This window comes from Lepidochelys kempii, chromosome 10 (assembly GCF_965140285.1).
Source record: "Lepidochelys kempii isolate rLepKem1 chromosome 10, rLepKem1.hap1, whole genome shotgun sequence".
NCBI lineage: Eukaryota > Metazoa > Chordata > Testudines > Cheloniidae > Lepidochelys > Lepidochelys kempii.
The window spans coordinates 67,189,265-67,213,042 of record NC_136389.1 but is presented as its reverse complement, the minus strand read 5'-3'; the positions used below and the strand labels follow the sequence as shown (position 1 = coordinate 67,213,042).

At 42.1% G+C, this 23,778-nt stretch overlaps 1 protein-coding gene across 7 annotated transcripts in view; it reads right to left on the bottom strand.

Annotated features, from left to right (window-relative positions):
* Positions 1–23,444, bottom strand: part of TM6SF1 (transmembrane 6 superfamily member 1) — a 32,718-nt gene extending 9,274 nt beyond the window's left edge. Inside the window, exons 1-10 of one of the 7 annotated variants that reach the window (XM_073304055.2) lie at positions 23,174–23,232; positions 21,487–21,533; positions 19,261–19,364; positions 17,579–17,676; positions 16,146–16,249; positions 14,956–15,038; positions 13,398–13,519; positions 7,048–7,152; positions 4,296–4,388; positions 2,894–3,013 (exon numbers count right to left, since the gene is read on the bottom strand). In XM_073304055.2, coding sequence (XP_073160156.1) covers positions 2,894–3,013; positions 4,296–4,388; positions 7,048–7,152; positions 13,398–13,519; positions 14,956–15,038; positions 16,146–16,249; positions 17,579–17,676; positions 19,261–19,364; positions 21,487–21,512 — 855 coding nt within the window. In that variant the 5' untranslated portion in view covers positions 21,513–21,533; positions 23,174–23,232. Of the gene's footprint in view, positions 1–2,893; positions 3,014–4,295; positions 4,389–7,047; positions 7,153–13,397; positions 13,520–14,955; positions 15,039–16,145; positions 16,250–17,578; positions 17,677–19,260; positions 19,365–21,472; positions 21,534–21,738; positions 22,044–23,015; positions 23,038–23,173 lie in introns of those variants that run through there. The other 6 variants (XM_073304060.2, XM_073304053.2, XM_073304056.1 and 3 more) reach the window with 6 other exon arrangements.
* Positions 23,445–23,778: the final 334 nt, after the last annotated feature.

Here is a 23,778-nt window from a genome sequence, read left to right as displayed (position 1 = left end):
TGGGTCCAGTTCTGATCAAAATCTTCATCAATGATTTAGATAATGGCATAGACAGTACACATAAAGTTTGCGGATGATACCAAGCTGGGAGGGGTTGCAAGTGCTTTGGAGGATAGGATTAAAATTCAAAATGATCTGGACAAACTGAAGAAATGGTCTAAAGTAAATAGGATGAAATTCAATAAGGACAAATGCAAAGTACTCCATTTAGAAAGGATCAGTCAGTTGCACACATACAAGATGGGAAATGATTGCCTAGGAAGGAATATTGAGGAAAGGAATCTGGGGGTCATAGTGGATCACAAGCTAAATATGAGTCAACAGTGTAATGCTGTTGCAAAAAAAGGAAACAACATTCTGGGATTTATTAGCAGGAGTGTTGTAAGCAAGACACGAGAAGTAATTTTTCCACTCTACTCTGAGCTGATTAGGCCTCAACTGGAGTACTGTGTCCAGTTCTGGGCACCACTTTTCAGGAAGGATGTGGACAAATTGAGAGACTCCAGAGAAGAGCAATAAAAATTATTAAAGGTCTACAAAACATCACCTATGAGCAGGGCCGGATTAACGCAGGGGCTTTAGGGGCTGCAGCCCAGGGCTAAGGGTGCCCCGGCGCAGCAGGGCTCAGGCAGGCTGCCTGCATGCCGTGGCCATACTGGAACTGGCCAATGGGAGCTGCGGGGGCAGCATTTGCGGACACAGGTGGTGCACGGAGACATGCTGTCCCCCTCCCTCCTGGGGCAGGCAGAGACGTGCCAGCAGCCGTCCGCTTCTGGGAGCAGCAGAGGCCACGGCATGGAGGCAGGCAGCCTGCCTGAGCCCTGCTGTGCCGCTGGCCGGGAGCTGCCTGTGGTAAGCATCTCCCGGCCAGAGCCTGCACCTTGCACCCACTCCTGTACCCCAACCCCCGCCACTGGTCAGAATCCCCTCCTGCACCCAAACTCCCTCCAAGACCCTGCACCCCCTCCTGCACCGCAACCCCCTGCCCCAGGTCAGAATCCCCTCCTGCACCAGACTACCCCCCAGAGCCCGCATCCCCTCCTGCACTCAAACTCTCTCCCAGAAAGAAACTAATATAACAGCTGTTCTAAGGTAAGAAGTAGGCTATTTTAAATTAAATTAACTATATTCTACATGTTTTAAGACTGAAATGTAACCACAGAATGGCTTTTTGTTAATTAAAAGGCAAGTTTAGTGTAGCATTAATAGCCTCGATGCCATAATTGTGATAATTTTGTTTTAAATTAGGAAAAAGACTTGTATACAGGGGCCCCACAAAATCTAATAGCCCCGGGCCCACAGGAGAGTTAATCTGGCCCTGCCTATGGGGGAAGATTGAAAAAATTGGGTTTGTTTAGTCTGGAAAAGAGAAGACTGAGAGGGGACATAACAGTTTTCAAGTATGTAAAAAGTTTTTACAAGGAGCAAGGAGAAAAACTGTTTTTCTTAACCTCTGAGGCTAGGACAAGAAGCAATGGGCTTAAATTGCAGCAAGGGAGGTTTATGTTGGACATTAGGAAAAACTTCTTAACTGTCAAGGTGATCAAGCACTGGAATAAATTGCCTAGGGAGGTTGTGGAATCTCCATCATTGGAGATTTTTAAGAGCAGGTTAGACAAACACCTGTCAGGAATTATCTTGATAATACTTAGTCCTGCCATGAGTGCAGGGGACTGGACTAGATGACCTCTCAAGGTTCCTTCCAGTCCCATGATTCTATGCTATCTCCATGCTGGGAAAAATTGGCAATCTTGGACTGTATACTAACAGCTTGTAGTTGAGACAAAGTCTTACTACTCGGTTGCTAAAGACAATTCTTATCACCGTATTGGGTAGTTAAATTGTGTTGTAAGCATGTATAATCTAACCATGTAATCACAGATATTCATCTATGGCCCAGATGCACCAGTGCATTCAAGAATCTCAATTAGCCCAACAGCATGACAATTACCTTTGTATCCTTGTGTTCTAGCACTATCCTCGAGTTGTTGTGACAGCTTCAGGCCCAAATTTTCTCCATCCTCTAAATATTATGGGGTCCTTCATTTTGCCACATATAAGGCAAATCAATTAGATGTGTTATACCGGACTTTTTATAAGTGTCCTGTCTCAAATGGTAAATAGCTCTGTATGTGTACTCTAGGCCAGGTCAATTTACCTGTGTGGAATTTTTTTTTTGACAAATTATTTTGTCTTATGGTTTGTGTCACCAATTATTGCACATTATATAAGTCACCATTTAATCATAAACATTTATTTAACAAAATCAGGATGGAATGAGTTGAGCAAGTGTGGGTCTTGGGAAGAACATGAAATTTTTTGGAGATGAACGTGAATATGTGTTAGAAATGACACTGGAAGCTCCCCTGTGCTGTAGAAGTAGCTGTAGTGCTAAGAAAATAGCTGATATTGTCCACCGTGCAACTAACAGCTATTCTCACCAATGAGACTCTTTTTAAACCATTCACTTGACCAAAACATTGAGTGTCTCAATGAGAATATTTAACTATCTTTTTAAAAAGTGGGTAGATGTTATGGCTTAACACCCCCCACCCCATCCTACCCCAAATATTTGGTTTCTTTAGGGAAATGTACAGCATTTAATAAGGCTTAAATAATACAAACAAGCCAGATAAAAATATGCAGCTAAAGAAAAAACTGTCTTCCAAGGCAATGATGTCACACCTGAGATGCACCTATTGAGCCTGATTCTCTACTCCCTGATGGTGGTTTTATGCTGGTGTAATTGTTGAAGTCATCTGAATTACTTTGGCATAAAACCAGCATAAGGTTGTGAATTGGTGCTCCTTACCTATGTGAGATTTCTCTAGTTACAGCATTATCAACTAGAAATTCACCAATGAATATCTTTACAAAGAAATAACTATAATACCTGGGCTAGTCCTCCAGCATGTATAAGGGTTAAGTCAGGCATCCAAGAACAACCAGGCACCAGTAGGCCATACAGTGCGATCATATAATAAGGCACAGAGTAGAACATGTATGTCAGCATCTGCATTTTAAACAGAAACATGAGCTGTTTTGTGTTTTCAGAGAGAGGTCTATTTAGGAATCAGCCGATTGCTGACAGAGAAATTGGAATATTCCAAGATTATGTTCTCTAGAGGATGTTTGCAGATGATGAAAGATATCCCTGTAGATAAACAGAACACTCCACAAAGATTCTCCAAATAATGAAATCATAATACTCCAGAACCCCACCACTTTCCAGAGTGAAGCTTCTTCATTCAGCTTGTTGCCAGAATGGATTTCTAACAGAAAAGGCAAATCCTTCATTTGAGGTTTACTCATTTGGTTGCCTCCCTATAAATGACACTATGCATCTCAGTGTTTGTCATTTTTAAAAATAGAAGTATTGTGGGTATTAAGAACCCTCAGGTCAACCCTCATGCGATGATCAAGTAAACAGGCTTGGCAAAGGATGCTGTGTGGTTTTACAGGAAAGAGGAATGTGTCAGTGGTGATACAGAAGAGAAAGGGTAAATATAGGGCTAGATTTCCTATCTACACCACCCTTTTACCTGTTTAGGTTGCTATTACATTAGGGCAGTGGTTCCCAAACTTGTTCCACCGCTTGTGCAGGGAAAGCCCCTGGCGGGCCGGGCTGGTTTGTTTACCTGCCGCGTCCGCAGGTTCAGCTGATCGCGGCTTCCAGTGGCCGTGGTTCGCTGATCCAGGCCAATGGGAGCTGCTGGAAGCAGCAACCAGCACATCCCTCGGCCCGTGCTGCTTCCAGCAGCTCCCATTGGCCTGGAGCAGCGAACCACAGCCACTGGGAGCCATGATTGGCCGATCCTGCGGATGTGGCAGGTAAACAAACCGGCCCAGCCCGCCAGGGACTTTCCCCGCACAAGCGGCAGAACAAGTTTGGGAACCACTGCACTAGGGAAATCCTCATTTGGTGCCTTAAAGGCAACTTTAAGTCCACTTTGCACATGCAGAGCAGCACAAAGGGGACTAAAGAGGGGCTAAGGATCTGGCCTGGGGAATATATTAAAAGGGACTGGGTGGTCAAATGATAAAATACGTAACCCATCACTGCTAGGTCCCCAGTCTGAATCCAACCCAGCTCAATGATAAACAAATGTTATCTTGTCATGGCTGTTCAGAGGCCGATGTGAAATGCACAATGGTCTCAGTCTCACTCCCAGTGGGCAGATGCCACATCACAGTTAGCACCCTCATTGGTAAGCCCAGTGAAACCTGTTGCTTCATATTTGTGCCTGTTCACCCATAATTTTAGAACATCCCATACGTAATAGTTAGTTCTTTACCTGAAGTTTAGGATAAGCAGCAGGATCCTTGATATAGGGCTCGTGAAGTTGAATATATGACCGGCAGAGTTCAGCAGGGCAATCCAAAGCAATCTACAGAGATGTTAAAAATTGCATGTGATCAAAGAAGTCACTCTAAACCAAACTAACCTCACCCTTACTATTGTGGGCCCTACAACTGTGCTCGCGGTTGCCACACAGAAGGCTTGCTTACAGGCCAGAAGGGACTGGGTCCTTTGCCAAGGTGATCCACTTGGTCACCATCACAGAAATGGGCTGACGTCACTGTTGAAATCTAGTCTTCCCTTTGCCTGCCTCACAGGTCCCTTGAATGGTTCATAGAGCAAAAAAAATGCTATATAACAGTTAGATAGTATAGTCATCAGTAGATCTCAAAGGCACTTTTATAAAGGAAGGTGAGCATCATTGTCCCCATTTTACAAATGAGGAGACTGGGACACAGAGAGGGGTAAGGACTTACCCAAGGTCACCCAGCAGATCAGTGACAGAGGCTGGAATAGAAGCTAGGACTTCTGAGTCCTAGTTTAGTGCTCTAGCTACTAGGACAGCATTAGTAGTCTTAGTTTTTCACTGGAAAGTATTTAAGCTAGTATACCAGGTATGTGTGGTCCATAACATTATTTTATTTGTACTGACAACTAGGCTTTGACCCAATCCATAATGCCTAATGGAAATTCACCCAATAGTAGAAAAATCAGGTAAGCATATACTGTAGAGTTTATGTAGAGATTTAAACAAGAGCTGTGCTGCAATAAGGTAATAGTGGAGAATGATGCGAACTCCAAAACCAGCTACTATAAAAAACTGTAATGAGGAAAAAAGAGAGAGAGAAAATCCAACAAACTAAAGAACAAATTTGCCAAAAAACTCCATGGTGACCCAACTACTATGTCAAGGAGCTGAATTCATGAAAACAAGCAATGATTACAAAGTACTCAATACTTTTCTAAAATGATCCATCAGTTTCAACAGCAGCTTAATAAGAGCTTTCCCAGGAGACATTGCTGGTGTCTAAATTACTGACAAGGCCCAGCTGTGTGTATTGCAGCTGACAACTACACTGGCTTTTGTAAGTCTGGGTTTGGGAAAAATACAAAGATTCCCACTGTACATGCCAATGGCACATCTTGGAGAGGGAGACACATCTGAAAAACAGGTGTATGTCTGTACTGAGGAACCACAGTTTATTGGCCAATAACATATTGCCACAATTACTGGAGCTTAATAGAAAGCTGTTCATTCCATCCATGGCTGAGAAAGTGATGTCACTGAAACAGTTCCTACAATGGGAGAAGAACTGGGTAGTGAAATGGGATAGGAAAAGAAGCTCAGAAAAAATGAGGAAGTGGCATGGCAGCCTGTAGCTGGGTGCTTGGGCAAGAGATTACACTGTGAAAAATGTGTCATCTCTTTCCACATTGCTTTGTGTTTTATTCAGTTAGCCAGCACCAACAGAACTAGGGAGTGTCCTGAGCGGCAACAAATGAAGATGCCAGTAACAAGACAGAAGTAAACAAAAATTAAAAGATTTCTGAAGGCAAATTTTCTCAGAAATATGACCAGAGAGCAAAAGTAAAGCAATAATACAAGCCAGAAGAACTACAAAAGAGTGACATGCACTAAGTAGAACAAATTGCTGATAAAGTTACTTCTGATCACCTGATATATGAATTAAGGTCTAAACAGGGTCAGCGCAACCAAATATGCAGACCAGGCAGTTGTCTAGGGCACCAAAATGTTTAGTGATTGTTTACTCAGTAGTGTGCAATTTCCATTTTGCCTAGAGCAGCAAATACTTCAAAACTGACCCTAGGAGTAGGTTTACCACTGCTCCAAGAAGAAAGTATTTTAAATTCTGTGTGATTCCCTCTGAAATTTCAAAGCTATCAGATGTATTATAAATCCATAGACAAAGTTAATTTAAAACAATCTATACTTGATAGGCAAGAATGAGACATTTACAATTTCAGGAGACTTGGGATAAACCCAACATAGTTCTCAGATAAAAAGATTCTACTCTCTCACTCATAATGCAAGCTGCATGTTTTTCTATGTGAGTTTAGTTACGTGTCTATGTTTTAGAAAGACATGAATGCAGATTTAATTTAGCTTGTGTGCATCCATGGTATTGTTCATTAATATATTAACAGTAGACCACCAAAAAAAACCAATGAATGACATGCTTTTTAGGTCACTGTGAGCCACACTTGGGCTGTCGTTACTCTGTTGCTCTTTGGGGGTCATATAGCTAGTCTCTTTCAGAAAACCAATTTCACACAATGCAAATGGAGAGGCAAAGCTACAGTAATTACAATAATGCTACATGCAGTGTTGTAGCCGTGTCGGTCCCAGGATATTAGAGAGACAAGGTGGGTGAGGTAATATCTTTAATTGGACCAATTTCTGTTGGTGAGAGAGAGAAGCTTACAGAAGAGCTCTGTGTAAGCTCTAACACTTATCTCTTTCACCAACAGAAGTTGGACCAATAAAAGGTATTACCTCACCTACCTTGTCTCTCTAATAATGCCACAGACACTTCATTTCTCCTTCATATTCTTAGGGCCCAGTCCTGCTCCCACTGAGAAGTTTTCCATTTTGTTGGGAGCTAACTGGGCCCTTGGTTTGCATATAGTACATACGTTTTCTCACTTCCTTTTGAAGAGCAACAGATGTAAAAGCTTTGTGAATAAAACTTAAGAGATCCCAGGTTGTTATTGCCCCTTACACTTACCATGCCCCTAAATATGCAAAACCCAGTTGCTAGGATGAGATATATAGCCAACATTAGATCTAGTGGTCTTCTCAGTAGTCCTTTCTTCTGGACTTTCTGAATCACCTACAATACAATATAGGGTTAAGAGTAGATCACAAATTCTACATTAAATGTATTTCATTTCAAATCTGTCTCTAAAGAAAGTTAAGGTGGTGAAACACCCTGACAGGAGCCAAAGGGACAACATCTTCTCTCAGCTATTCTAGTGTAAATGCAGAGTCAGTCTATTGATTTGAGTGTATGAGGGGAAGCAGCAGCATTTCTGTATATAATGACAGGTTTCAGAGTAGCAGCCGTGTTAGTCTGTATCCGCAAAAAGAAAAGGAGTACTTGTTAGTCTCTAAGATGCCACAAGTACTCCTTTTCTTTTTGTATGTAATGAAGTACTGTAACAATGTTACAATGATATAACAGAAAGCAGAATCAGGCTCCTACCATTCAAAGTTAAAGCTAACCCACACTTTAAGAAGATTCTCTAATGGTCCACCTGAGTGAGGATCAGTGTCAATCTTCATGTTGAATGGCTTACCTTTCATCAGTCTGTGACACTTTACAAGATAATTTACACAAAGATAATAAAATGGCTTCCTCATACCCGCTCTTATTGTGCCACTGAGTATTTTACGTATGCCATTTTATTTCTAAAAACCATAGTGCATATCCACTTACGTGGGGTCATAAGAAAATGTATTATGTAATCATAAATCCATATCCAATATTTACTTATCGAAGGGCTGACCAGGAGAGGAAGGATGGCCCAGTGGCTAAAGTGGGAGCCTGGGACACCAGAGACCCAGTTTCACTTCCCTATTCTGACACAGACTTCCTACGAGATGTTAGGCAAGTTGCTTAGTTGTCATAAGTCTCTGGTCCCTTGCTGTAAAACTGAGATGATCCCTCCCTCAGAGGAATGTTGTGGGGGTAAATATGTGAGGCATGCTGATGTAATGGGAGCTATGTAAGTACCTCAGATAAAACCTGGTTTGGGGCAATCACGAGAGCTCACTCACTGCAGAGTTTTCATTCAAACTTTCATTCAAACCTTCAAGGATGCTTTTTTTTTTCTTCACCATTATGCACTCTTGCCCAACATGCACACACCAGATGCAATCTCCTTGCAATTGAGAGAACAAGCCATCTTCCTCATTTAAAAGCACTGCATTTATATGACTCACTCACTTCCACTTCCCTTTTGAACGATAATCCATGCATTGATATGCACACAACAAAAAGACCTCCTACAAAACGGATTTCCTTATTATACATGATTGCATTACTGTCTCAAAATATGTTGTACAATGACATAATCATAAACATTCATGTTCAAATGACAGAATGGAAGAAAATATTTTTCAGGCAAAACTCCAAAGCAAGGACTACAGAATTTGGCTCATAGTTTAACAAAAAATAAAAAACTTCCTATATGTAGGGCTGTTTACTTCATAAAATTGTTAAAACCAATGGTAAATTTTCAGAAACAGATCTCCGAGGCAGTTCTGCTGTGTCTTCTTCTTGCTTCCTCATGCTAGATCAATAGGTAGGCTCATGTGAGTAAGACAAGTATGATTTAGATCTGTGTTACTCTATAATATTTAGTATCCGAGGGGTAGCCATGTTAGTCTGGATCTGTAAAAGCGGCAAAGAGTCCTGTGGCACCTTATAGACTAACAGATGTATTGGAGCATAAGCTTTCATGGGTGAATACCCACTTTGTCAGATGCGACGAATATTTAAGGTATCAAAGCCTGCTGCTGTAGGAGTGTTTACAACATCATAGACAAAGAATGTGTTTAACCCAATAGTATTAACAGGAAAAACAAGGGCTTTAAAAGGAAGTAGTGTTACAAATACTTTTAAGATGGAACTATAAAAGAATAATTGTAAAGTCAATGGATTGTTTCCATTTTACGTTTGCGTGAAGGCTGAACTTTAACTGTATATATTACACCCTTTTCTAAAAGGAAACAGTAACCTGACATACATATTTATGAGTGACATGAAACCACAGCACTGTGTTATGTACAGAGCAGTTAGAATGATTAGCCAAGGTGACAATGAGGACAAACCTACCCAATAGAACTTGTCTGTTAAGTTACTGTAGGGATACAGAGAAGAGAACGCATGCCTTTTCTTTTCTGTATGTATATATTTACATAAAGGCAATGCAAATGTAAAGCTCTAAAGAAAGTAGAAAGATAGGCCAACACATTGTGCAAAGGCTTAGTGCTGGACTGAAATACCTTGTCTACTGAGTTATTGTGCCCATCTCTCTCTTTTTAATACAGCAAAGTCATACCAATGTACCCTGGCATGAATTAAACAACAGTTCCTGCCAGATCAAAGTTGATCCACTGCTGGCTTCCCTTCTGCTGAAAACAACAAACCAACTCCTCATAAGTCGTGCTCATGCTGCTGTTTTGTATGTCGGAAGGAAGTCTGCAGGTGCAATTAGAATTTTCTCCTAATTCCCTAATCCTTGCTGAGTGCCTTGTTTGGAGCACCTCCCAGGATCAAGCTTTAAGAGCTCAGAACCATCTACTAGTATCAACAGGCTGAATGCAACAAAACCAGTCCCACCAGAATTCGTGTGCAAAGCTGAATTTATGCTTTGCCCTCCAGCTCATTAACTTTTCCTGAACTTAAATTACTTGAGACCGTTCCCTGAGTTACTAGTACATTTATAGACCTATCCACCATGAGCTGTAAATACCATATTACAGCTCAGTTTGATTCTAAACTGTGGCATAACTCCCCTATGCTTCTACCTCTGCTTTGAGAACACCTGAAGCTTCTCTGTTATCCAAGTGTATGTATTTAACTGGTTTGTAGTAAGTCTGTAACAATAAATGGCTTACGCAGCAGTATATAAATTGATTCCAATCATGTTTTAATGTAAGTACTTTGTATATATTTGTACATTTTTAAGAACTATCATGCCATTTGTTTCCTAACTCCCTTATTGTCTCTGAATAATGCTAGTTCAAAAATTAAAATTGGATTTTCAAGCTGATTGTAAATACTTAAAAGATCTGCTGAAAAGGGGCCAAATCATTGTAGGATTTAGTGTGGTTAATTGTTAATTAAACAAATCAGTATTAATAACTCACAACTATTTTCTGAAAACTAGATTTCAGTTAGGATAGCCTAAAATATTACAATTGGTTTTATTTCATTTTCACAGAATTTTGAAGTATACAGTTACTAAACATAAGTATGTGTGCTAGGTTCTCAACTATTCTTGTCTTCTACAGATCATAAATTAGCTGTGAAGATGTAGTTCTATTTTCCCTCAGGAAAGGCAATTTCATGAAAAAAATCGAAAGCATGGATGAAAAGATTCTATATTTAGAATTACACTGAGGACTTACTATGACCTTCAGAGAATAGAAACTAAAAGGCTCAATTTTTACACACAAAAGAGCTGTTCAATAAAAACGTAAATTAAAAAAAGAAGTGTTTACAACACTTGCTTTCCATGCATTTGCCTTTTTTAAACAATTTTTTTTTTAAAGTTAAGCTTGATTGAAACATGCATCAATGTGACACATTAAATCCGGTTAACAAAGTAGTAGTAATTACCAATCTCATAAACATAAGAAGCTTGGCCATGCTTCTGCAAATGAGCTACCATATTTTACCATATAATAGGCAGCAATTTCTGTACAGTTCTTGGGGATAGGAAGAGGGCAAATCGAAACCTTTATCCACCTCTACATGAACACCATATTCACCTCACTAATGCATGTTGTTGCATAAGGAGCAACCATCAACATGACCAAACAGTGCTTTGGTCCATATAGCTTGACTCTATCCCATTTTTATGCCTTTCGTTAGATTTCTGAGCGTTCTGTTTACATATTACTCAAATCCTCTCTACAGTTGCAGTTTGGAAGGTTCACTGAGCTTTCCCCTATCTGGCTTCCATGGAAATGAATCCTAATTTATAATGATATTCAGAAGTGCCTCCTGGGACTCAGATTTAGGAGTTGTACCTGCTTCATTGCCCCAAAAATCCTTTACTGCATTATAACCATTATTGATGTGTCTTTCACAAGCTTCTTGAAAATCTTCCAGTGCATCATCTTCAACTAGTGTGTCCTGCAAGATCACCTGTACGCAGAGAGCCTGTTAGATTTCTGGTTTCAGAGTAGCAGCCGTGTTAGTCTGTATTCGCAAAAAGAAAAGGAGTACTTGTGGCACCTTAGAGACTAACAAATTTATTTGAGCATAAGCTTTCATGAGCTACAGCTCACTTCATCAAATGCATCGAAAGCTTATGCTCAAATAAATGTGTTAATCTCTAAGGTGCCACAAGTACTCCTTTTCTTTTTGTTAGATTTCTTAATGTTCAGGGGTAGGACCTGTCTCCTATTATCCATATATACAGTGCCTACCACAAAATGGACCTGTCTGAGGCCTCAAGGTGTTTTTGTAATACAAATACCATTAATCCATTATATGTTGACACTCAAAATGGGTTTGGAATGTGCTCTGGCAGTAAGCCTGGCCACCTCTAGCCCGAAATAGAATCATAGAATCATAGAATATCAGGGTTGGAAGGGACCCCAGAAGGTCATCTAGTCCAACCCCCTGCTCGAAGCAGGACCAATTCCCAGTTAAATCATCCTAGCCAGGGCTTTGTCGAGCCTGACCTTAAAAACCTCTAAGGAAGGAGATTCTACCAACCCCTCTAGGTAACGCATTCCAGTGTTTCACCACCCTCTTAGTGAAAAAGTTTTTCCTAATATCCAATCTAAACCTCCCCCACTGCAACTTGAGACCATTACTCCTCGTTCTGTCATCTGCTACCATTGAGAACAGTCTAGAGCCATCCTCTTTGGAACCCCCTTTCAGGTAGTTGAAAGCAGCTATCAAATCCCCCCTCATTCTTCTCTTCTGCAGGCTAAACAATCCCAGCTCCCTCAGCCTCTCCTCATAAGTCATGTGTTCTAGACCCCTAATCATTTTTGTTGCCCTTCGCTGGACTCTCTCCAATTTATCCACATCCTTCTTGTAGTGTGGGGCCCAAAACTGGACACAGTACTCCAGATGAGGAGGGATAGCTAAGTGGTATGAGGGGGAGGGATAGCTAAGTGGTATGAGCACTGGCCTGCTAAACCCAGGGTTGTGAGTTCAATCCTTGAAGGGGCCATTTGGGATCTCGGGCAAAAATTGGGGATTGGTCCTGCTTTGAGCAGAGGGTTGGACTAGATGACCTCCTGAGGTCCATTCCAACCTGGTATTCTATGATTGCCAATCTTAAGCACTTTATGAGGCCTCACCAATGTCGAATAGTACTCCAGATGAGGCCTCACCAATGTCGAAATAGCTAAACATCATGTCATTCTTTGCTCTACTTTTCAGGTAACCATTTTTCTCAATGCATGAAATTGTGCATAAACAAATGTTGCATATTGTGACTGACCAGCTAATCCTATTGTTGCCGAATTACAGAGTCCTAGCTAGTTTGTGAGTAGATACCATCTCTGTAGATGAAGATGATTGTCAAAATGAGCTTTGGATAGGTATAAGGTGTTTAACACAAAATCACTTCCTTACTACCTAGCATGATAATATATTTCCGCTATAAAACCCAATAGCAAGCAATGCAAACATTTTAAAAAGCAAGCAGGTGTCCAATTATATGAAATCTCACAGTAATCTACATAATATTACTATCTGTAGTTATATAGCACCTTTATCTTAGTATCATAAGGAGCTTTACAAAGCTGGGGAAGTATCACTATCCCTGTTTTACAGATGGGGAAACTGAGGCACTGGGACTATAAAGGTCATAGATTGAGGCCAAGCCTATGTTAAAAATTTACATCAGTAAAACTATGTTAAAAAAAAAAATCCACACCCTTGAGCGATGCAGTTATACCTACCTAAAACCCTGGTGTGGACAGCACTATATCAGCAGGTGGGCTTCTACTATTGACATAACTACTGTCTCTTGCAGAGGTGGATTAACTATACCAACAGGAGATGCTCTCCCACCAGCATAGTAGCATCTACTGTACACCACGGCAGTGTTTTAAGCGTAGATCTGCCCTGAGCAAATGGCAGTCAGGAACAGAATACACACATCCTCACCCCTAGTCCTTCATTCTAACCAGCGATCACCTTGCTTCCCTCTGCACTCCACAATGAAACTAACAAAACAACTAACTAAAATATTATCTCTATTACAAACATAATAAATCTTTACAGTGCACTCCACTAAAACTCTGCAGGAATAATGAGCAAGTTTTTAGTCTTTTTAATGCTATTAGTATAGTAGTTTACATTTAATATAGTAACATTACCTTGATGGGAGTATTGTAAGTCACTGAAGGATGATTATAGATTCTGAACCCAGCCCATATAGGAAGACAAATATACGGTACACTTAAGAAAGAAGCAGGACACATTCTTGCTCCATATTTACCTATTAAAAGAAATAATCATAAAACGTGAAGAATTTGTATACTAACTGTATATGCAGACAATTATAGCATATCCCATGGATCATCCACACCAAACAGTTACAATAATGCTGGATGTTAAAAGCTTTTTTAAATGCTTGCAACCCAGCATATAAATTTGATGGAAAAGCCTGTGCTGGCAAATGGAAGAGCCACATGCAAGCAGGTAACAACTAGATACAGTACAGCGTGTTTCAAAGATGAGATTTTCTGTTTGTGACAGTCAGCTGCCTCAGCTGACCTCTTTGCTACATACCCACAGGGATGGAAGAGCTCAGAAAGCTGTTAATACAACCTGCTCTAGATAAAGGCATCTTTCACAAAGGAAAAACTGACACTTTTAAGTCTGATATGCTCTGCTTACTAAATCTTGGTTTCTAATGCAGGGCAGTGACAATGCTTGGAAAAAGTGTCACAGAAAATTCTGGGCCAGATCCTCAGCTGCTATAAATCAGTGGAGACTGTGCCTTTTACATCAGCTGAGGATCTGGTCTGTATGTCAAAATCAGTGGCAGAGAGGACTCCCTGAAAATCAGAGATCTTGAGCTTGTATAGGAGAAAGGTGAAGAGCTTCTGTGGCATAGTAAACATGCAACATGTGTGTGGAGAGAGAGAGGCAATGGACTAATCAGGCTGAACCATGAATGCTCCATCCTAGCTATAAATACCTGGGCTGAGATTTTCAAAGCCAACTAGTGGTTGTAAACACATTAACATTCATTTATGGCAGTAGTGTGTCTAACCTCCCTCTCGCCCGAATCATCTTTGAAAAATCATAATGTTAGGCTTTTTGCAAGAAGGAAATCATTTATTTATGTAAGAAAAATTTAAAGCATTTCAAGTCAACAATTGTATGACATAAACATGATTTAATAATGATTTCTCAAGCCGCAGCAGCTGTGAATTCATTTGTCCAAAAGTGCCTATGGATGCCTTTTGCCTGACCCCTGACAACTGTATTGTAAAGCAACAAGTGCTCTTTATGCTAATCCATAAATGAACAATTTTTAAACACTATTAACAAACAGATATAGTTATTTTTTCATATCCCAAACTAAAGCACATTAATTCAATGAGAATCTTTCTATTGACTTGTGTGCTTTGGATCAGGGCCTTATTGCCGATAGCAAAATAAGATGATAAACTTTTTCTTGTCGCCATGGAATGAATGGTAAATCCACAAACTTCCCAAAGTAAAAAAATCCTTGGTATCTGGTTAACTGATCTGTTTATATTCCTGAAGTCCCTCCAAGGTTATATTAAAGTAAGGAGCAATATACTATATTTTGGTTATGAGATTAGGTAGCCTTATTTTTTATTAACCCAATATAGGAAGTAGAAAACAAAACAATGTTAATGCTTCACATGGCAAAGTTGGTTATATGAATAATCTTCTTACCCACAATAGTTCCAGGCATAAAGACAATAATGCTCATGACAATGGATCCTAACCAGTATAGGCCAATGGTTCTGTAACTTTCTCTGAAACAGAAATAATTGATTTAATGCACAATCCCTAGAACACTACTATCAAAAACTGTCCTCAGATTATACTGATTTCTGCTGATAGCATTTTAAGGGAGAAGGCTGAGATCCTCAAAGGTATTTAGATGCCTAGCACCCTTTAAAGATCTGGGCCTAATGTGGTGGTGAATGGTGGACACAGAGGTGTGATAGAAACAAACCTATGCGGGGACACTGCATTTTTGTGTATAAACAAGATAATTATATGAGCAATATGGGATTCTGTGTTTAATTACCTGTTTTGTGGGAGGTTTTACTCACAGAAGGGCTCAGTGGGCACCTGTTGTACAAGGCTTTGAAAATAATTTGCTTTAATGATTGTTACCAGAAGGTTGATGTTTCAAAACAGTATATTTTGAAATATTTTCCCCTGCAATGTGCATTTAAATCATTATTTTCTTTAACTCTTTCCACAAGAGTAAGCAACATAAGACTCTTATATTCCAGAAATTATTACTACCTCTTTATTTAAACAGTACTTCCTGGTAGAAATGAAAGAAAGAAGACCATGTAGTCTTGACCAAGACACTGTTCTGCTCTCTTGAAATAATTATACCACGGAGTTGGAACATGCATTCTCTTTAGGATTTCCACTTTCTGGTTAGCTAATATAAATTGTACAAATGCACTGTGTTTTGTCCTGTACAGTAAATCATCCAGATAAAAGTCATGGTAGAATTTTTATTCTGCTGCCTACATCAAGTTCAGCAATAATGATAATAATTAATAAAACCACCACCATCAACAAAACACTCATTAACTAAACTAATTAACTGTGTCCATTTTGAATTATAGTGCATAGGCAAGAGAACACAGGTTGTTTATTTGCTCCCCCTTGTGCATCTGAAACAAGAGGCCAAATCCAGTTGTGATCTAACTCTGCAGAGAGTAATGGAATTTCAGTAGGGCTTAATTTGGCCCAACAAAATTTACACAGTACAAAATAATATTTAAAAAACTCAAACATCTAAACATTGCATAGCCACAGGAAATTAATTTTGTTTGTGGCTTATACAGGGGTGTGGAAAGCTAAACAAATGTTACACAAACATCAGACTGACTTACTCCCACGCAATAGCTGCCACCATTAAGAGATACATCAGATAATGCACAGAGCCATCCCAATAGCAGATCACATGGCCATATGCAGTGTTCAGATGAGGCTCGCCCTAAAGAAAATGGATTTTAAAACAGTGCAATGGCAAAGGAAATTCAATAAACTTTAGAACTGTATTAAGAATAGCCGGTAAACAGGCTGGAATAAAGTGACTGGTGTTCATTCAGTCTAGGGATCCATTTTTTTCTGGCTGTCAACTCTCGTTTCAAGGCATCCATATCATTATCTGGGGTTAGGATGAAATAACTTCCATATAGACATACCTTTTAGAGTATAGTATTGCAAAAGTAAGTGCATTCTGGTGGGGAGGGGGTTATGCCTTGCTCTTATAGAATCATAGAATATTAGGGTTGGAAGAGACCTCAGGAGGTCATCTAGTTCAATCCCCTGCTCAAAGCAGGACCAACACCAACTAAATCAGTATCTGGGGATCCAGTACTGAAACAGCAATCATTGGTCTGCAACGTTATGGGAAATTCCTGTTTCTAAAAAAACTGATGTTCAAAAATCTGAAGTTATGACATATATATATCAGTGATGAAATGTAAAGACTGGTTGATTTAATTCAGCAAAGATATTTTTAACAATCTAGAGACCCAACAATAGTGTTGAGCACATTAATGATGGTAATATTTAAGCTCATAGGGCTGAACTAATTTCTCTGAAGTCTATAGAATCTTTTCAATTACACCAGTGAATGTTGGATCGGACCCTCATTGTGCTATTTTTGGTGGACACTGAGATTCAGCAGGGAACAGATTCTGCCAACTTGGTATCTGGCACCATCAGGTTTTTCACTCCATTTTGGTCCCTTTTATTAAAAGGATTAAGCAAAAACACAAGATTCATTATTTTTCTTCTAGGCTAAGCTTACAGGTTTTGTAATATTTCACTTTCACTCTCCATTAATGACTGCTGAATTTCTATGGAGTTCTGCAGAAATGCATGCTTTAACTAGTTCAGTAGAAATGTATGCATTAACTACACTGATGCCATAGAAGTCCCCTATGAACAGTATTATTGCAACTAAATGAAATAATATGCTGGGGCTTGAAGCCAATGAAAGTTTTGTCAGTGACTTTAATGAGAGTAAAATCAAACCCAAGAAGATTCTTTTGGACATATAAGTACTCTTATTTATATTATTAAGAGAAAAGCCAAATTGCAGTGGTAAATATACTTCATAGCCTATATGAAAACAAATAAATGACAGTATCTTCCTCTTCAATGTCCAAGGCATATGAAATAAATTATAATACTGAACTTCATATCCTGTTAACTTTCTAATGGCTTTTTTCTGCCTTGGGCATTTTTATAATAAAGATTTTATCCAATCATCAATAGTAAAGATTTTAAATTCATAAGATAAATGATTGTTTACCTCTTTCAAGTAGTAGGTCATGAATCCATCAATAATTCCATCCTGTTCAAGTCCTATTATAAGGTTCACTACACTGGTAAAAGCGAATACAGCATAAACTGTAGTAAAATGAAAAGAAATTAGTGTATATAAAAAGGCTTGCAAATCGCAGGTTGTCAGTACATAATCTGAAATATTAAACTGTTAAAAGATTAACATCTAATTGGGGGGAGATTTATCTGTTGTAAGGAAAACATCCAGACAGATATATAATGGACAATATAACTTGCTACCTAGCAATACCTAGTTTAAATACTTTAAGATACCAATATTTTGCCACAAGGTGTACTCTTCAAGATAGCTACACTTAATTACATGTACTCCATACATCCACATGCACAGCTCCTACTGACCTCAGTGGGTGATCAGCATCACATGAAGAGGACTGGGTAGCCCTTAGAAACTACCATATAATGTAGACAGCCTCAATTGCAAACATTTGGTCTTGCTTGAGGAAAACTGAACATTCCAGTTATACTCAGAAGAAAGAAGGGGAGGGGCTGGCAGAAAAGGAAAGGAAAATGTGACTTGCCCTTTCTGGGGTGGAGCAGGGCGAACCTGCTTTGCCATCATGAGCCATGACCACATAGGAAACCTAGTCTGAAAGGTGTTCAGTGACTCAATAGGGAGTGACTTTTATGAACTGAGAGTTGTCAGCACCATGCAACATATGCAGTACCTTGGAGGATAAAGGTGTATGGTTATGGGATGAGTAGCAGAGGGTAAAAATACATAGTAGGTCTGGGCTATGGGCTCTGCCTGCAAGGTGTGGAGGGGTCTAGGGCTGGAGCTTGAGGCAACTAAATGTGCCAGTAGTTTTTCCTGTAGGTTGCCATATGGTGCTCCAGAATCTAAGCTTTCACTAAAAAACAATTACATCTCCCCAGCCTTAAGGTAGTGAAAATAACCTTCAAATATGAAAAGAGTATACTGATGCTGAGATGCTTGCCTGAGTCTGTGGACAGCCTAAAACGATAGCACTGAGAGGTGAGAACGACTCCGTTCATCACACTTTGGTGTTAACACTGAAGCCTAGTGATGGTTATTAGATATTATTAGTGGAATATTTATTGTGTAAGAATGAAGACAGATGATCAGATTATGACAATCTGTATCATCTAGGGGCAGCCAGCCCTATGGAGCCCAATTGGGAATCCAAACCCTCCTGCAGGGGCAAAAACCGCAAAAGAAGCCCACTGGGTCCATTAGGAGAATGGGTCCTAATGAGGAGGAGCCAGGCCTGATGTGTTCAATAAGCTCCACTGTGTCACCTGAGCTCCACCAAGGGGAACAAAACTGGATGGGCCCAGCAGAGCAGATTTTTAACTCTTCTACAGTCCACTGTGAGTATCTCATTTTGGCTTTCAAGTGGTGGAGTTGGTTTGTTGGCAGAGGCTGAAGATTAGCACTACCTTTCCCTCCACCCCCTATTTCAACCCCTGCTCAGCTCCTTCAACTTCCAGTGGAAGTTGAGATCCACTTAGCACCCTCCATCATCGGGCCCAAAGTTATTAAAAGGTTTCTATCAGGTTAAAGGCGTGTTACCCTTCTATAGACACAAATGGTAACAGCCATAAAGTATGTCCACATGAGATGTAACTTTCAAACCAATGAATAAATTCTTTGATTATATTAATACATACCATAAAACAGTGGGTCTTTTGGAGGTTTTCTTTTGACCAGAGTACGAGCTACTAGAGCAATGAAAATCAGAATCAGGGATCCAACTGCTACAATTGCCCAGGAACTGAAATTATTTTTAAAAACAGGGAATTAAAAACAAGCACCCATGTGCCCCCTTCAACTCTGCAGTTTTTCTTATCAGCTAACCTCAAAAGGATCACTTTTCAAAAGCAAAAGTGTACCCCCTTATTCTTAAATTAAATGCAATTACTAATGAAAAATTTTGCTTTTTAAAATCCTTGCAGAGTTTATAATATTATACATTTTTACTGTTTTTCAGAACTTCCATGCCTGCTTGTTACATGTCATCATCTATAACAAGTTGCATCTGAAAAAGTGGGGTTTTTACCCATGAAAGCTTATGCTCAAATAAATCTGTTAGTCTTTAAGGTGCCACCGGACTCCTTGTTGTTAAAATAGCTTGATAAACAACTAGTCCAGAAAGTTAGATTGTCAGACTAAATTCAGTTTCTATGCTGACATTAGCAAAAACTAGGACAAATAGGCTGTGAAAGTCATATATGCATAGATTTTTAGGTCAGAAAGGGCCATTATGAACATCTAGTTTAACTGCCACAGTAAAGTACCTAGCTGTGAAAGGAAATGTTTTCAAAGTAAAATTACAAAAAAACAAATTGATCAGCCTGGTGAACTGGGGGTAGCATTGTGCAGTGCCTCACGATAGCTCTGGGTTCAATTTCTGGCCTCCCTCTCCCAGGCCCTAGATTGCCAGGGGCAGGAAATGCTATAGAAGTGTTCTCAGGCGCTGGAGAGAAGTGCTATGTGTGACTCATGGTGAATGCTTTGCAAATAGAGTTGATGGGGTTCTGCAGGGAGGGCTTCCTTTTCCATAAGGATGGAGGCCATAATACAAGGCCTGGAGGATAAATGTCAGAGGCTGTGTAAAGTGCTGGTAGACAAATGATGGAAATACTCAAGACGCAGAGAGAAAAGAGAAAAACATTAGCTTCCCCAAGGAAAAAAAATTTTTCAATAGAATTCATTTAAAATCTATTTACATCTCTAGATTGGCAAATTGTTCTAAATTCACTTTAGGGCAGATTCTTGAGATCAATCCATCCCCTTTGTGCTTACATACAAAATAATATGGGGAGAATTAAGTAAACCATAAGGTTGTTCAAAAAACATATTCTGAATATTGGAGACATCAGGATATGGTTTCAGAAGATACACTAGTTACAAGTCTGATTTTTCTCCTCAAGAAAATAAATTAGAAAGTTATATTTAAACAATATGAAAACTGACAAGAAATTAAGAATGGTTTTACATTTCAGACTTGCTCCTTCAATCTTAATCCTGCTATTCAGCCTTAGTGGATCTTGCACTGGATCTATTTATTGAGTAAAGATTGAAGGATTGAGTACTTCAATTGAATAAAATGCAGACTTTCTGCACAGTGGTGAGTACTTACTAGAAAGAAATATTGGCAATGAATCAAACATGCACTAACTTTTTAGAAATCTGCACACTGAATATTACAAAAATATCTGAAGTACCTGGACCCTTCCAACCCAAACCAGCAACACAGTCTATTACATGCACTGACTTTTTGAAAAACTTTTAGGCAGTGGAGCATACTGACATGTCTGATGCTAACTGTGGCCCTATGCTCCATTAGTCCTGAAGTGTCTTAGGAGAAAGACTCTTGGGATCCTTTTCTACATTTTAAATCCAAAGTTTCTCTCAAGTTTTTGTAGAACTTTGTAGAACACTGGAAAATCTTCAGGGACATCTTGTAGGGCGCAGCTGAGGAAACTCTCCCTTGGATGCAGGGCTGGTGCAAGGATATTTTGCGCCTTAGGTGAAACTTCCCCCTTGCCCCCCCCCACCTCCGAAAACTAGTAAACTTAGCATTATAAACAGCCTGTCAGAAGGGCTGTTGTAATGTTTCTTTTTTACCCTTAAGGCGTTTCAGTTGTTTGCCATTGCCTCTGATGGTGTCCCACTCAAAGTCTTACTATTGTGCAAAGCTAAATTGAGCCTTGCACTGCATCACCAGCCAGGTTAGGCAGGGTGACAAATCCCCCTTGCCCCAAAGGGCCATTATCCCCTGGTGACTAATTTCTACTCCAAGTCTGTAAAGCAGACTTTTAAGGTAAATACGTTATTCTTTCAATATTACCCATGCACACATCTCACAAAGATTCTCACTCTTGACAAGTTACCAGCCTTGTGTGGATCCCTTCCACATTCCTCTTTGTAGGTAGGTGCCCTGCAAGAAACGTGTGGGGTGCAGTGAGTTTGTCAGGCCTGCGATGACAGCTGTGAAGGTCAGGGGGCCCTTTGCCCAGGGGTGCTGGTGTAACAGTGAGCTTGGGGTGTCTGACAGTATGGGGCAGGGGACTGAGGCTGGTGGGGCAGATAACACTCTCTGGGCTGGGGGGCAGGTGGTACCAGGATGGGGCAGGGGCAGGTACCTGTCAGTCTCCAGCACTCGGGCAGCGCCAGGGCCAGCAGCCTCTTCACCTCAGAATCTCCGCCGCTTGCCTGGGGGTCACTCCTCCTCTCAGGCTTCCCGGTCGCGGCCGCCCGGGAGGACGCGGGTGGGGAGCGCCGCAGGAACCGGGCGCCCGTCAGGGGGAGCCGGGTGGCCCGAACCCAGGGCGCCTGTGCTCCCCGCCTGCCCCTGCTGCTGCGGAGGCTGCCGCCACACTGGGCTCGGGCCACCTGGCTCCTCCCGAGCGGCGCCCGGTTCCTGCTGCTCTCGGCCGCCAGGTGCGGGGCCCCAGCTGAGCCCGGCCCCTTGCGTCTCCTCCACCGCGGCGCCCCCGGCTCACGTCCTCCCGGGCGGCTGCGGCGGCAGCAGCCGGGAAGCCTGAGAGGAGGAGTGGCCCCCGGGCAAGCGGGGGAGACTCCGAGGTGAAGAGGCTGCTGGCCCTGGCAGGGCCCGAGCGCTGGAAACTGACAAGTACCTGCCCCTAAGCAATAGTGTAAAAAAAAAATTTGGGAGCACTGCTTTTTAGCGCCCCCAAATCTTGGCGCCCTGGTGGTTACACCGGCCCTGTTTGGAGGGTGAGGTACAGAAAAATTGAAACTACTCCCATGCAGTAAGACTTAGGGCCTGATTCTTCACCCACTGATGTCAATAGCAAAACCTTAAGTGACTTCTTTGGGGGCATGATGGTGACCTTAGGCTCTGATGACTCTGGAACTGACTATGAATGATCCAGTGATGTGGGGACTTCCACAGTTTTGAAAGGGAAAACCCTGAAGGATTTTTGTGGCTGGGCACAAAAACCCATTAAGAACTTATTGGGGCTGGGTTTGGATCTGCAGTTTCCGAAGGGAATTCCACCCACGATCTCTCCTCCACCCCTTTCCACAGCCAGGGTGCTGACAGGTGAGAACTTGATATAGGATCTCTATGTCCTTCCATGCCTCTTGTTTAATCTCATCGCTTTACCTGAGATATTTTGCCCCAACCCAGGACAACGCCTTGCTCCAGCACCCCAGCCCCACACCCTGGAGCCCGGCTCCAGTGTTCAGCTCCCCAAGCCCAGATCCCCGCTCTCAGCCTTTTGCGCCCATTTCCCGCCTAAATCACTTGGCGAGGTCCCCCCTTAACCCCACCTTCCACCCCCAAGCGCTCAGCCTCCAACCCTCCTGGCCTCCGCTCCCCCCCCCCCGCGGGGCCTCAGCTCCCAGCCCCTGCGGCCTCGCCCGCCCACTCCCTTGGCGCTGGCTATTGTTGTACCTCTCTCGGGTCCACATTTGTCCTTCCCCTGCCCAGCTTCTAAAAATACGCTACGCAGTGAGCAGCCTGGGAGCGCGCCCTGCCCTGGCCCCCGCGGGCGCTCGGCTCCCCCTACCCAGCCCAGCCCGGGCGCAGGGGACCCCCGCCCCCCGGCTCACCTGCTGCTGGCGGCTAGGAAGTTGAAGAGGTACGTGACGGGGATGGCGGTGAGGGACAGGACGAAGACCCCGGTGGCAGCCGAGGCGCTCATCCCAGCAGCGGTCGCAGCTGCTCCGCTCACAGGGCGCTTGGCATGGTCGGAGACACTGGCCCGGCTCAGCGGTTCTCCCCGCCCGAGCGCCGCTCTCTGCCCCTTAGACCTGCCTTCCGCGGCTCAGCCCGGCTGCCGCGCTCATCCCCCGCGTCGCTGGCAGGCTGCGCGCCGCAAAGGTTAACGCGCCCCCCCCCCCGCTCCCTCCGCCCCCCCGCGGCAGAAACCGGAGCCCCCCGTTGTTCTTCCAGCAGCAGTGACGGGACTGACAACTGCGGCTGCCTCGCTTCATTCCACAGCCGCCCGCCCGGGACCTCTCCCCTCCCTCCGCCCGCAGCCAGCGGCATGAGAGCTATTGTGGCCTGGCTGGCCCGAGCGAGCCAAGAGCCAGTCATCACCCCCTGCGGCGGCACATGGTCCCAGACGGCAGGGAGGCCGGGCTCTGGGGGATCGGGACGGGGAAGCCTGGAAAAGTCACTTGTCTTTATCGTCCCAGGCTAGCTGTCCTTGCAA